Consider the following 14,415-nt stretch of genomic DNA (forward strand, 5'->3'; position numbering starts at 1 on the left):
ACGAAACTGCGTCCCAGTTTCCATGCGTCGGTTGCTACTTCGAATTGCCTCGAATGGCGTCACCAACCGACACTCGACAGCCGCCAGTCTTCATTTTTCTTAGCTAGTGAAACGTTCTTCCTGAGACTGCGAGGTAATCTATCAGTGAAGTGTTGTTAAGTTTCTTTACTGTTTGGATCTTTTAAGAGGAACATTTTTGGTCTTCTTATGTGTGTATGTGTGTTTGGTTTTGTCGCTTTGTAACTCTCTGTAGTCTGAGATAATTACGATGCGTACATATATGGGTGTTGCATAAAACAAGACTGTCGGTTCTTTTATTGCTCGGTATTAAATTGTTTGTTGCTTCATAAATACGTGAACAGTGCCTTTGTGTAAAAGTATGTTACAGTCCGGATCTAAAATAACTATTAGGTTACATAGCTTTGTGTAGTATCATGTGTAGTATCATCATTAATTATTACAGTGCTTCACAATGTCTATTGGTTTGTTTATTGCTACATAAATTTTCAAATTATACCTTTGCCTGCATTTTTGACTTGAATGCTACGTTGTTATTCTATAACTCGCAAGCATTTGTCGTGTATATATTGTTGCAATAGTTATGTTATGTTATTTATGTTATATTATCCTTTAATAAATCTTATATATATACATACATACATATATAAAACTGTTATATATTCTGAAATGATATTATTGATTTGATTATTGATATGATTTTTAGTATTATTTTAATGTTATTTTTGTTATATGATTTATAATTATTTTGTTATAAATCTAAAATTGAATATATGAACTTTCAAAAACTTATCGATTGCTATATTAAGATATTATAATTCTTTTGTAAATCTATTTCTAGATATTTATCTAATAATAAAAACATTAATCTTAGTTTAATGACACTATGAATTTCATATATATATATATATGTTATATAATAGAAATGCTGATAACTTTTTAACTGTTTGATTAATATAAATATGAAATAAGCATAGAGAAATTTTCTATTATCAAAATAAAAAGCAGAAAGTACTAGCAATACAATAACATAAAGAGTTAAATAACTCAAAAAATTAACGGCAGTGTCTGTAATAATAAATATCTTCTTTACAGAATTCATTGAAATCTTCCTTTTTTGTCGCAATGACCCGACCTGCTAATCATGAGGAACTTGTGATAACGGAAGTTGGACTTGTGCGATAATTTCAGATAACTTAATGAATTGAAACTAAGAGACTTCCCGAAATTGATCAGTGTGTGAGTCGACCTTATACATAAGTCAAAGAAGGAGAAGAATGTGACTGATACTATGGACTGATGGACAGCAGTATGTGGCCAAGATTAAGACGATCTCGTCGTCTATCGGTGATCATTTTTTTGATCGTTGTGCTCATCGGCACACTTCTTACATGGTCCAGAAGCCGAGAAAATAATCAGCAAGATGATTTTATCTCATTACAGTACGTTCATAATAAATTGAATTGTAATACTTTGGTCGATTTACATATAGGGATTTAAACATAGTTAATTTTTTCTCATTATAGATTACATAACGATCAGAAAGATTATATCGATCATCGAGGAATTCACGTGGTTGTTGGTCATTATATAGGGGATTCTGTAGATCCGTTGAAAACTCCAAAAATCACGAAAGGTAATAGATGCAATTGTATATTATGTGAAGCTGCTGACAGCAAAGAAAAATATTAAATATCGTTCATTCTCTTCTTTCAGATATGATTAACCAAAATTTATTCGATCCACGACCGTTCGAAGGCAAAAATGGAGAACCTGTAGTAATACATCCGAAAGATTTTTACAAGATGCAGCAATTTTATCAAATTAATCGATTTAATTTAATGGCTAGCGATAGGATACCTCTGAATCGGTCTTTACCTGACGTTAGGAAAAAAAAGTAGGAGTGCCACACTATCTTTCGTCATATAGATTTTTAATATCATTCGATCCTAAAGATTTAAATAGAAGTTTGGTATTGAAAACTTTGCAGATGCATCTCGAGATACGCAAATTTAGGTAAATTGCCGAAAACATCCATTATCATAGTATTTCATAACGAAGCGTGGAGCACTTTGTTAAGAACAGTACATAGCGTCGTTAATAGATCTCCGAGAGAATTGCTAGAAGAGATTATTCTTGTTGATGATAACAGCGAAAGAGGTACGTAATGGTTTAAATTTGCTGTAAAATGATATTTTTAGCTTTATCGCACTTGTAACATTCTTCTTATCATTATATGTTGCTAGAATTCCTGAAGAATCCTTTAGACGAATACGTGAAGAAACTGAGCGTGCCCACGAAAGTTGTGCGATCTAATGAACGTATAGGATTGATAAAAGCAAGACTCCTGGGAGCGAATGATGCTAAGGGTGAAGTTCTCACTTTTCTTGATGCTCACTGCGAATGTACGGTTGGTAGGTAAGCTCCGTTATATTATAACTAATTTATAATAATAAATCTGATGCTTCATTTTTTTTTTTTTATTATATATAGTATTAATGTGTTGATTGCAATTTTTGCAGGATGGTTGGAACCACTACTTGAAGCAGTTGGTAAAAACGCAACAAGAATCATCTCTCCAGTAATTGACATTATAAATGATGATACGTTCAGTTATACAAGGTAATTCACACATTCTTATATTTATCAATATTGTTACAGTTATTATGATGATAATCTCGATAAGACTACAATTTTTTCGTTCGCTTTAGTTAATAACTTACAAGCTGATAACAAAGGAATAATTTTGCAGATCATTTGAGCTTCATTGGGGTGCATTCAACTGGGACTTGCACTTTCGCTGGTTGACTTTGAACGGCCGTCTGTTGAAGGAGAGGCGCGAGAGCATCGTCGAACCTTTTCGAACGCCCGCTATGGCAGGTGGGTTATTTTCAATGAACAGGGATTATTTTTTTCAATTGGGCAGCTACGACGACCAAATGCGTATTTGGGGAGGGGAGAATTTGGAACTGTCATTCCGAGCTTGGCAATGCGGTGGCAGTATCGAGATCGCCCCTTGCTCTCATGTCGGGCATCTCTTTCGAAAGTCCTCCCCGTATACCTTCCCGGGCGGCGTCGGTGATATTTTATATGGCAATCTCGCCAGAGTTGCCTCTGTATGGATGGATGAATGGGCGGAGTTCTACTTCAAGTTCAATCCTGGTAAGTGAGGTTACCATTAATGCCGGCACGTGTAAATTTACCTTATCTGCCGGGATGGATCTTCAATTTCATGGATCGATGGATCCTCGTACTTCGCATTTTATTAGAGGCAGCGAGATTAAGATATAAGCAGCAAATCCGCTCGAGATTGGCTTTACGCGAGAAACTGCAGTGCAAAAGTTTCGAATGGTACTTAGAAAACGTGTGGCCCGAACACTTCTTTCCTATGGATGACCGATTCTTCGGCAGGGTAAAGTTCACTTACGAATCACGCTTTGTTGAATCAAACGCTCATAGGCTTAGCCGGTTATAAAATTAATAAGAAAAAAAATGAGAAATACAATTAAGAAAGTCAAATCCATCTCAGATAATGCATACTGCAACTGAAAAATGCCTTATGCGACCGACCGTGAAAGGTTCTTACGCGCAACCGTCAGGACACGCAGTCCTACACTCGTGTATACCGCGTTTGGTACTTAGCCAGATGTTTGTGATGACTAAAAGCGGAGTGATAATGACGGACGAGAGCGTGTGCTTGGATGCACCGGAACGAGATATGCAGCAAAAAATGCCAAAAGTAAAGATAATGGCATGTAGCGGTCGTGATAGGCAGAAGTGGCAATATGACAAACAAGTACGTTGTTATTAATGAAGTATCGACCATAATAACGCTTTTTTTTTAACGGATCTTATGATCGCTGTGAGATTGTTCATTTGTACGTTCGTACTATAAGTAATAAGGAGTGTGTATAATAAGATGCCGTAAAATATGGATTACTTTTAGACAAAGGTACTTTTACACGTGCCTTCTGGAATGTGCCTTCAAGTAACAACGGACGATGATACACCCGTAATAGCGGCTTGCACGAAGAATGTCGATCAACAATGGATCTTAGAGTCAGTCCCTTGGAACTGATGATCACAATGTCGTCGTGTTATCGATAAAGGGAAGAATGGTAGTGCCTTAATGAATTCTTAGACCGGTATTCATAGTCATCTTATATTTAAAATCGTCTTAAGTTCATCTTCATGCTGTGTGGCTCATTTCATTGGCTGCGAAGCATCGGAAAATAAACTTAAGATTTTTAAATATAAGGTCTTAAATATAAGATCTGGCTATGAACACCGGCCTTAGTCTATGGCTCGGTTTTTCATTTTCTAGTTACCTTATGGTTTAGGCTTAATCTGATGATAATATAAAAATTGTTTTTCTATTAGTTAATCATTAAACTTTAAAAGTTACCACTACAAAACCATCAGTTTAATAATTGATCATGAATAGGAAAACACAATTTTTGCATTATCATCAGTTTAAATCGAAACTACAAGTTAACTAGAAAATGACAAACTGGGCCTATGAATAATAAGAATAATATACATTCCTATTGTGCGACATGCCAAACTTGCGTCCTGAGCGGCAGTTCGCATGTCTTTCTCATTTCAGCGGAGGATTAATATTTTTTTACTTTTATATTAAGACAAAACCAAGAGCAGCTATTTTTGCTCTGCCAAGGTTTAAATTGTACAATCGAAAGAAAGAATAACAGAAAGAGTGTTTGTGTCATTGAACCACTTCGCTCCTGCATTTTTCCATTCTTCCGAATCAATATGGGCGTCTATTCCATACCCGTTCTTCTCACATCCGTGATCCAATCTCACTTATTATTCGTCCTGCCTTCGCTCATCTCCCCCTTATTGCAGCTTCTATTTCCATCGAATTGCGTTCAATGTTTCGTGACAGAAGGCGATTTATATTCAATACGGAAAGAAAGAAATAAGCACAAAACATGACATTTTTGCGACGCGCGGTCTTCTCATCTCGTAAATGGATCTTGTTTCGTCGACTAATGGATAAGATGACTGTGCTTGGTCACGGGCAGTAATCAGAACACGAATGGCCGTTTCGAGAATAAGAATGCGTCGATGCCGTGATTATCATGCGCGTGTACGCGAGCACATCGTTTTGCGCCGCGCAACTTCCTATTAGCGTTACCTTCCAGGTAACATCGCGTGGACGCTAAGCTGAACGACCGATTTGGTAATCTTAAATAAATGCACGTGGATCGCGTGGTACGTTCTTCCGACCGATTTGGCATTGCCTTAAATGGGTAATCCGCCGCTGTCGCAATTCCGAAGAAGATGCGTATTGTTAGTGATTCATGGCTAGTTAAGGACCTGCTGACGAGTCATCTTTATTGTCGTCGTCGTCAAGGCTGAGACGAAGATCGCTTCGACGTCGATTCTATTATCTCCGAACGTTAGGTACAAACGTTTTAGTTCACATCTGTTCCTTTTATTTCCATTGAAATAATTATTTCGTAATATTTTATCCAACTGTCCTCTAAAGTTAGTAAAGAATGCATTCAATACCATTTCATAATTTCTGTTTTGTGAACAATTTATTCTTATTCGAGGAATATTTATTATCTCTACATTTTCTTTGAAACATCCAATTTATATCTGCGACACGTCGCGTCGTTCTTAATTAAAAGCAACGACTCAAGGATCTTCGTTTCTTCCAGCCCTGATTAACCACAGTAGGTATATATAACGAAGGTGAGCGCATGATGCACAAAGTTTCCTCGACTGCAGCACTCTTCATGGTGCTATTATTTTTACATTCTTCGTGACTTTTTTGGATTAGCGATGAGCTATCACAATTATTTCATTAACTTGTGCCACATGGGATATCGACAAATATTCTTGCACGTGCATGTTGTACAGTGACCACTAATGAGACATTCTTAACATATTTTAGATAAATTATTTAAATATTTTAACGTATGCTAAATATTGCTAATATATTTTAACATATTTTAAATGAATATACATATTATTCATGTGTGTGAGCTACTTGTCGCAATTTAAAAATTCTCTGGTAAAAGACTGATCGATCAGGAAAGAGCGATGCTCGGCAAATCGTGTACCGTGCACAGTAGGAGATCGGAGAGTCGATCCCTGTCGTGTTGTTTCGGCGTGATTTCGATCCAGACGATACGAACGAGCTGCATCCGCAGGCTACTTGGCACAGTTTACCGATATCTGGGTCAAAGTCACGTCCTCGGTGAGGCTAAGAAGGTACTTAGCCCGAAGCGCACTATTCCGCCCGTGCCTTCAGATCCGATCACCTCCAGGCCAAGTTTGGTCGAGATGAGTGAGACTTTATTTATGGATTCGCTTCGCCTCTGAAACAAACAATTCTCTCGCCAAACCGAGAGCTCGCTAATAGTATGTGTTTCTTTCTTTTTTTATAAAAAGTATATAATTTAAATAAATTAATTTTAATTATATGTACGCATAGAGAAAGAGCGGCGGAGAAGAAGAGGTGAATATAAATCACGAGTATTTTAATTAGAGCTATTCGTGCTATATTCGAGAGAAGATAATTTGATGCTATGTAATCTAGCATTTTATATGTACATAGCAGACTGGCATCATCCACGTATTTGCATATTATTAATTTAAAGACCGTTGCTGAAATACGAACTAACGGCGAGGTTTTAGTTTCTCGTACTATGATCGAGACTATGATCTAATAAAAGATAGGAAATGGCTAATCACAATTCGTTTAATAAAGGCTATCGGTTTAATCCGCTCCAAATATCATGAATGAGTTTTATCTATCATGACGGATTTTGTAATGTGTCCTTAGTTTAATTTAATCGCGACAAATAGTGCGACGCATAATGGTGCGCTGTATACGGAGAAAAAAACTTCACAACTTCGCATTTTTTCGATATGCTTTATGACCGCACTTTTTTTGTATTTCTTCTTGAAATTGTAAGTTTATATGGAGATTAATATTACGACATCTTTCTAACATAGAAATGAAATAAGAATAATTAATTATATTAATTTATGCTTATAACTGTCATAAAATCGGGCGTACACGTTTCAAAAAAATTATTTTATCATTTTCTATTTAATAATAATTATTAAGCAACATTATATGTACTAAGTCATATTTTTATTAATATTTTAGATGGTATAAGCTGTAAATACGTGATATAAGCTCTAATAACAATTACAGAGCTAAAGTCGCAAGAAGTAGCACGTCACTTTTATAGAGCAGTTTAATAATTATATTTATTGTAAAAAAATGTAATCAAGAGCTTGAAGAAAAGTGGAGCACTTTTTATAGACATAATAATATAAATAAAAACTTGAAATTTAGTATAAAGTAAGACTACACACATTTGAAATACATTTGAAATACTAATGAGATGTATTTCGGGTAAACAGACATTATAGTATAGTACAAAAGTAAATAGTAGAGTATAAAAGTAGAGTCTAACCATGATTTGAGTTTGTTTTTAATCAATGAATAAAATATATTCATTTTTATAACAAGATCCTACATTAGATATCCGAAAACAGCAGTTGTTATATAAGAATAATATTTTCAAGATTTTGAGTTTTTTCCATCTTCGCACCACTGTGCGACGTGCGGATAAGTAGATGCGGATTTCGACTATCGGAGGTGTCTCGGGGGTATATCATTTTTGAAATTTACCTACAAGTCACGTCGTCAACTCGTCCACACCGGTAGTCCGAGTGTTCCGGTTCTCACACACTTGTGACCCTGGCCGGGCAACCGTTTCCCACATTAATTGCGGCTCTTCTTCTCCACATGGGGGAAAGAGGACTTAATTTTCTGAAAACAGAGTCGTATTCGCGGCTGAACCCGACGTTGACCCTCTCGCGTCGTGCGGTCATACAGAACGAGAACAAAAAGACAAAATTCCGTGAGGTGGATGAAAGTGCGCACGAGAGAAAGCATAGTACGAACTCACGCTGAATCCTGAATGCTTTCTTTGCTTACGATATCGCCTTTGAACGGTTGTGTGCGTGTAATCTCGACAATAATCAACAGAAATTTCAAGAACGGAAGTCGAAGAAATTTGGAAATTTTTAAGCAAGAAGCCGATGGATGTATGTTATCAATTTTCTAAAACCAAAAAATATATTGGAAAAAGTAGAGAATTCTATGTAAATATAAGAAATAAATTGACAACATCTATTAGTTTACTATTTACATCAATGGTGAACTGTGTGAGAATCGTTGCAATACGCTGTTTGCTCTCACAAATGGAATTATCCTGTTTATTGACAATGGAAATGGTTCTTGCATGGCGATCTTTAATTGCAGGGAAGTTTCGATAGAGCAAAACTATCGAGAGAAGAGAGGTGTTCTCTTATTGAATTATAATATATATATTTTTGCATCTCAAATATTACATATTGACATATATACAGTCATCGTCGTGCTACAAAGGCGTGACTACGTAGCTATAAATGTCATACGGAAAATAGGAGTGACGAACAATTATAGGATCGTTCACGGACGTCGTCTTTACTCGATCATCCCGTTCGATGAGCCAACCGCTTCTCCTCGCGTCATGGGAAGAATTGAACAATTCAATGGGTCATTTCGCAGTTTCAATCGGCGATCCGAGCAACTTCAATCTTGAATTATGCATGTATAAGCGATGAAACCTCTCCCTTTCTCAAGGAGAATTCGCAGTTAATTTTGCAGAAATATTAGAATGTTATCATTTCCTTCTTCTTCTGTACATCAGAATATTACATTGAATTCTCGTAAGATAAATAATTAAGTCAAGAAGGAAGAAGAGAATAAATAATTGAAATATTTACAATTAGATCCGTCAATGAAGGGCTTCGTACTTGAAAGGAGATTTTCATAAGACGAATAATTTTCAGTCATATCTCCGGTGAAACCACTGAGATTTATTAGACGGAGACGTCGTATTTTACTCGCAGAACTGTGGCGCAACACGAAACCAGTTTTATTGGCGCAAATAACATATCCTCTTTGTAATAATATTAAACAATACTACGATCGTTCGTCTGCTTGAAGCGCTTGGCGCTTGTTATGCTCTTTATATTTGACTATAAACGTAAGAATCTGTGGGATTGAACTGAGCTTGAAAACTTTCGTGTGCGTGTTCGTGTTTCCGCGTGTGTCGGTGTCTCTAACTGTGTGTATGTGTATGTGTGTGTACGCGTGTGTCTTAAAAACTACTTGTTCTAAAGGTAACGAGCGCTTTATAGCTTCCTCGGCACACGGCGCCGTTTCCGTGGCTAATAGTAAGTACGTATAACACGGTAACCTCGGTCAAATCACATTCGTGGGTGGTACGATTTATATCTCTATATCTGTACGTATATATTAACTATGCATATTCATATCGTATATATTTATATCTCATATAAAAATTAGAGAGCTCTTTTTACAAGTTGCTTCTTGTTTTATTTAGTACATACCGCGCGTGGCTGACTATATGTAATTACAGGAAGGTGGTACGAACACTCGTGCGAATCGGATCGATTAGTTCCATTAGAATTCAACGTTGGCGACGATCGAGATCGCGCGGTAAGGCCTGAGAGGTGCTTTACGACGGGGCTGTGAGCCTGACGGGCCTCGAGTCATAACTAAAAAAAATACAGATCTAAGCCGGACTTACCGAGCTGGTCGAAGTAAGGTGTCACATATCGTCGTCAGGGTGGCGTGCAATCGTGAGATTAGTCGACTTTGGCCCACGTATCGCGAATTCTTTATATTTCCTTATATTTATTAAATAATACGCGCAATTTCCCGGTATCTCCGCGCGGGAATGTCGTTTCTCGAGAGTAACAGCCCACCATCGAAACTAGGGTTGTTTACCTTCGATAATTTTGAAGCTTCGAAAAGTACAATCTTGCGAATGCTGTGGACTCTAATGTCTATCTCTGAGTATAATATATTTTACTCAGGGAATATTGCGAAATGTTGTAAATACACTTTTGTAAATGAATGGATAAACCAGATATTTATATCGTTAAAAAATCTGATAATTCTGATGTTTCGAAGCTTTGAAGTTTTGTTATTTTCGGAATTCGAATAATGAACACCGAATCTTCGGAGATTCGAAATTCGAATGTCAAAAGCTTCGAAAGAAAACATTAACCCTGGTCGAAACCACATCCACGAGCGTAGTCGAAATGAGTGATCTCTGATGAAATTACACGCGCGATAAAGAAACATGATGTGATGAGACGCGATCGTGGTGCCAAGTAATCTCGTGTTCGGAAATTTGGGAATCGCTCGAGGGAAAGAGAGTGAGCTATGCACATCGCTCATTGGCGGTGGTACTCTCTTCGCGAGATTTCGTCTAACTATAATGATTGAGCCTCGATATAGAAACGAATTCTAACAGCTAGGAGATGTATACGTGTGTCGCGCGTGCGATTCGCGTTGCACGCAGGCCGCGAGTGCCGTACACGCTATTCTTACTATTTACGGTCATTGCTTCAATGCGCACTTTTATCATACGTGTAGTGGTCGGAATTTATGATTCACGACTTGGAAGGTAACATAAGGCTCGCGTGCTCTGAGGAGCACCGCACAGGCATAGACGCACGCTCTCAAACGAGCGTTACGGTTTCTCAACGGCGGCCCGAAAGCTGCGTTTTCCTTTCCGCTTTTCTTTCTATTTTCTCGCTCGCCGGCTGTCGCAATTCGTCGGTGGACGAACGAAAGACCGAGAGTGTCGCGTGAGCGATAGAACACGCAAGTGACACGGTGAAATCACGCGAACGCGAACTGGAGCGGGAGGGAAGCCGCATGAGATGAGATCGTGAGGTGCGAGAGTCAATGTGTCTCTCTCGCCCCGCGAGAACCTGACGCAATTTCGCGGGTAGACATGCGCGTGGTGCGGCGAGAGATCCGCGAGCTGGTTTTACAGGAAACTAGTTAAAAAGTCTGCCGGTTAGATTCGCAAATGGTACGAATTTTGCGCAATCATGCCGACTTCGCGAGCCGCCGCCTTTTGCGAAACGCTCCGGCTCCGAATTCGCGCTGGGGTTCGTTGACGAGGTGCGGCTCCTTTCGAAATTCCTAGATACGCGTCTAATATCGATCATCAATCATATGCGATATCTGCAATGATAACAGTATAAGTTTGTACTATAATTAAGAAGATAATCGCGAGCGTACGCTGGCTCTTTTGGCGCATCAGCACACGGAGAAACATGTATTGCTGGCACAGCGAATTGTTAGTTATTATGGTGACAGCGAAAAGATTTCTTAAGAATTTTATTATACCAATTTCAAAGCTTTTGCTGGATATATGTGCAGCAAAATAATTTGTCTGTGCTAACTAAATCTTATTGCTGTCGCAATGTTTTATTACAACAGCAAAATTATTTTCCCGTTTAACAAATCTTTTTGTTGTCACTATAGTATATAACTAACGATTTACTAATATAGTATGTAACTAACAATTTACTGTTCCAGCAACAAACTTTTCTCCGTGCGGGTAAAATGAAAGACGACGGTCGGTCACTAGAAAGTTTCCTTTTCGTAGGACCCTCTTATTGTAATTTTCCTTGCTTTCGTGGAGAACAAAGGACTATGGTGCGTGTTCTTGCATTCACGGAGAAATATAATTTTGCTGTTGTAACGAAACCATCGTTATTACTGTATATTCGTTGCGACAGCGATAAAATTTGCTGCGCCAGCAAATTTTTTTTCCCCGTGTCGACGACGGAAACATTGATTCCCGAAACGTCCGCCGTCGTCGTGGTCGTTGAATTTCGCGCTTGTCGGAGGCGCGTGTTTCGAGAGAAAATTCGAATCGAGCGTATCTGCTCGCACACCTCGGCGATCGCGGGATGCTGCGAGGAAACCGATTTCCAGGCCTCGAGGTTCCGATCGATAGGATCTTACGTCTTTCTCTCCCTCGCTCTCCTCCTCTCCCTCCCTGTCTCTTTCTCCCTTTTTCTCGATCCCGACAAGCCCGTCGATCTGCCTCTCTCTCTCTCTCTCTCTTCCGCCTTCTCTCGAGACTCTCGCTCGGCGTGGCTCCTTTATTGCGTTTCACTTTCGCGATGAGCTTACCCGTTCGATCGGGGCGTGGCAAAAGTGTAACGCAAGAGAAGTCCGAGGCCATCGGCTGCGATCGTACACGTGTGAAGGAGAAAAACAGGGTCCGCACGCCATCCTCTCTCGAGGCTTCATCTGAGATCTGCATTGTGCGAGCTTAGTCACCGCGTGTCCGCAAGGCCGTGTTACGAAACCACGATAATAAGAGTAAAATGAAGAATTGGACAGTAGGACCGAGCGCCCGTTCGCAATGTAAGAGAAAACACGAGAGGAGATGAACGTGAAGAAAAAGAAAAAAAGAAGCAAGGGAAGAAACACGAAAGGCAGCGTGCGATCGGCGACTTCGAGTTCCCCGCGGAAACCGCGCGCGATATTAAATATAATACAAGGTCTGTGCAATTTATATATGTACACTACAATTACACCGACGTTTTATGACCGCGGCGGCGCGGGTAGGTCTTCGACCTTCGTTAACCAACCGTGAGGCAGGACTCTCGCGCGCGCAAAGTTGCTCCTATCTCGAAAGCACCCGCGTTGCGTAGGTATTATCGTTTAGAAAGCGCAATAATTTTGATCCACAGCCGGCGATTAAATTCTCGTCGGCGCGGCACGTCGTCGTCCTCGGCATCTCGCTCTTTCCGCGCGGCGATTCAAATAACAATCCGGTAGATATTTATTAGATCCTTCCTCCTGCGCGTAGCAAAAGTGGATCGCTCCGGGGAAGCGATCTACGTTTAAAATGTTGCGGTTTACGAGTCATTGTCGGCGGATATCGCGCGCCGGGATCTTTCCGCGCATTTGCATCCGCGTGCGTGCGCGCGCGCGGTAGAAAGCGGTTTTCCAGCCGCTTACCCGTCCGTCCGTCCGTCCGCCCTCCGCGATGAAACGAAAAAGGGCGTGGAAAACTCCGTTCAGATGCAACTCTCGAGCTCGGCAGCACCTTGAGCTACTCGTAGCTCACGTCATCCTCTCGGGCTGGACAGGCTCTCGTTACACTGTTACGAATCACTGATCGGGTTAATCAAGGTCGGATTTGCACCTGTAAGCCGTCTTCGCGTGCGCGCGCTTAGAAAGTGCCGATAAATTTGCACCCAATATCGTACCGGAAGGAAGGATTAAATCGTTTTCACGGTGAGCGAACCCGACGACGGTTCGTCGGGTGACGGGAAATTGCCGTCGTAATCGGGCGGGCGATAACCGAGTCATCGTTAAATTAATCCACTGCCATTTACGACGGTCATATCGACGAGCCTCGGTAAAATGATGTGCGAGAATGATGGCCTGTTTAGAGAGCAGGGTATCGGGAATAATGCGCGATGTATTATCTTGTAGGAGCTGATTGTCGCGTTTTCATTATCGCTCGTGAACATGGAGAAATGATTTCCGGCGTGAGCGGAACCGGTGTAATTTCACGACGGGATCAATTTCCCATGCCGCGGATGAATGTTGCCGGTAATTCATCCTGCCGGAATATTACGCTCGCATTTTCGCTTGATAACCGCCTTATTGTCATGATTGCCGGGAACACAGCGCTGCCATCCAGTCACTTACCCTGCATTGCAGGGCATTGACTGTCCCGAGTTGTTAGCACGAATTGATCTTATTGCTCCGAATAGGTTCTTAGAAAAATAGTCACCTTTTACTATCATTGGTTGTTTTATAAGATTTGGCGTGATGATATGTCCGAATCGATCGATTTTTTCAATATACCTCACGAAGAGCCCTTAGAGCTAAATTAACAAAATGTTTACTTTAACATAATGTAACTTTCGCTCATTTTTGCCTTTCTCTTTCTTTTTTATGTATATGCATTGCATTACAAGTGTTTCAGCCTATATACTTTTTTGCTTTGAAGGTAATATTCAACTTTCCGTTCATTGAATGAATAATAAATAATAATAACGCGAACCGAATGAGATTGAAATGAAAGCAGTTATCTGCAGCTTTTACATCGCATTCCGCGTCGACTTCTACGCCGTCGTTCACATTTTTTATCGCGGTGACAGCGTGACGTATCTATCGTTGTCGGAGCGAATGCGTCGCGGATTAGCAAGGCAACGGCGGATAAACGCATGTTTGCGCCATGATTACCGCCGGCTGCGTAGATGCAGAGCGCTCGTAATTAATTGAAGTCGCGCGCGAGATAACACTTTCAGTCACGAAGCCGATTTGTTGTTTGTTTTCCGCTCCGATGGTGTCGGGCACGATCTAGAAAGCGCGGTAAAGAGACCCGAAGACCGGTGCCGGGAAGCGATTAAGTCCGTTTTTAAGACTCGCCTGTCTGGATTTTCAAACGCGTTCCGGAGAACTCGAGGAAACCGAGCGCGCTTGTAATAGTAGTATCGCGTGTC

General features: G+C 40.0%; 1 protein-coding gene across 2 annotated transcripts; it reads left to right on the top strand.

Moving 5' to 3' along the window:
• The first annotated feature begins 47 nt into the window (after positions 1–47).
• LOC106744784 (polypeptide N-acetylgalactosaminyltransferase 1-like) lies at positions 48–4,735 on the top strand. Of its 2 annotated transcripts, none has more exons than XM_014619818.1 (11): positions 48–133; positions 1,114–1,460; positions 1,545–1,654; positions 1,735–1,915; positions 2,009–2,178; positions 2,265–2,432; positions 2,541–2,640; positions 2,771–3,180; positions 3,288–3,430; positions 3,548–3,814; positions 3,965–4,735. In XM_014619818.1, exons 2-11 carry the CDS (start codon positions 1,318–1,320, stop codon positions 4,094–4,096), a joined length of 1,824 nt encoding a protein of 607 aa, XP_014475304.1. In that variant the 5' UTR covers positions 48–133; positions 1,114–1,317; the 3' UTR covers positions 4,097–4,735. The 2 variants fall into 2 exon arrangements, with proteins under 2 accessions (XP_014475304.1, XP_014475305.1); XM_014619819.1 differs by lacking the exon at positions 48–133 and adding an exon at positions 158–213.
• Positions 4,736–14,415: the final 9,680 nt, after the last annotated feature.

This window comes from Dinoponera quadriceps, unplaced genomic scaffold (assembly GCF_001313825.1).
Source record: "Dinoponera quadriceps isolate SergipeBrazil2010 unplaced genomic scaffold, ASM131382v1 scaffold1471, whole genome shotgun sequence".
Classification (NCBI taxonomy): Eukaryota; Metazoa; Arthropoda; class Insecta; order Hymenoptera; family Formicidae; genus Dinoponera; species Dinoponera quadriceps.

Coding starts and splice junctions, on each gene's coding strand:
- LOC106744784 (XM_014619818.1), top strand. CDS start 1,318: ATGGACAGCAGTATGTGGCCAAGATTAAGACGATCTCGTCGTCTATCG. Junction 1,916..2,008: donor CCTGACGTTAGGAAAAAAAA/GTAGGAGTGCCA, acceptor AAAACTTTGCAG/ATGCATCTCGAGATACGCAA. Junction 2,179..2,264: donor TGATGATAACAGCGAAAGAG/GTACGTAATGGT, acceptor ATATGTTGCTAG/AATTCCTGAAGAATCCTTTA.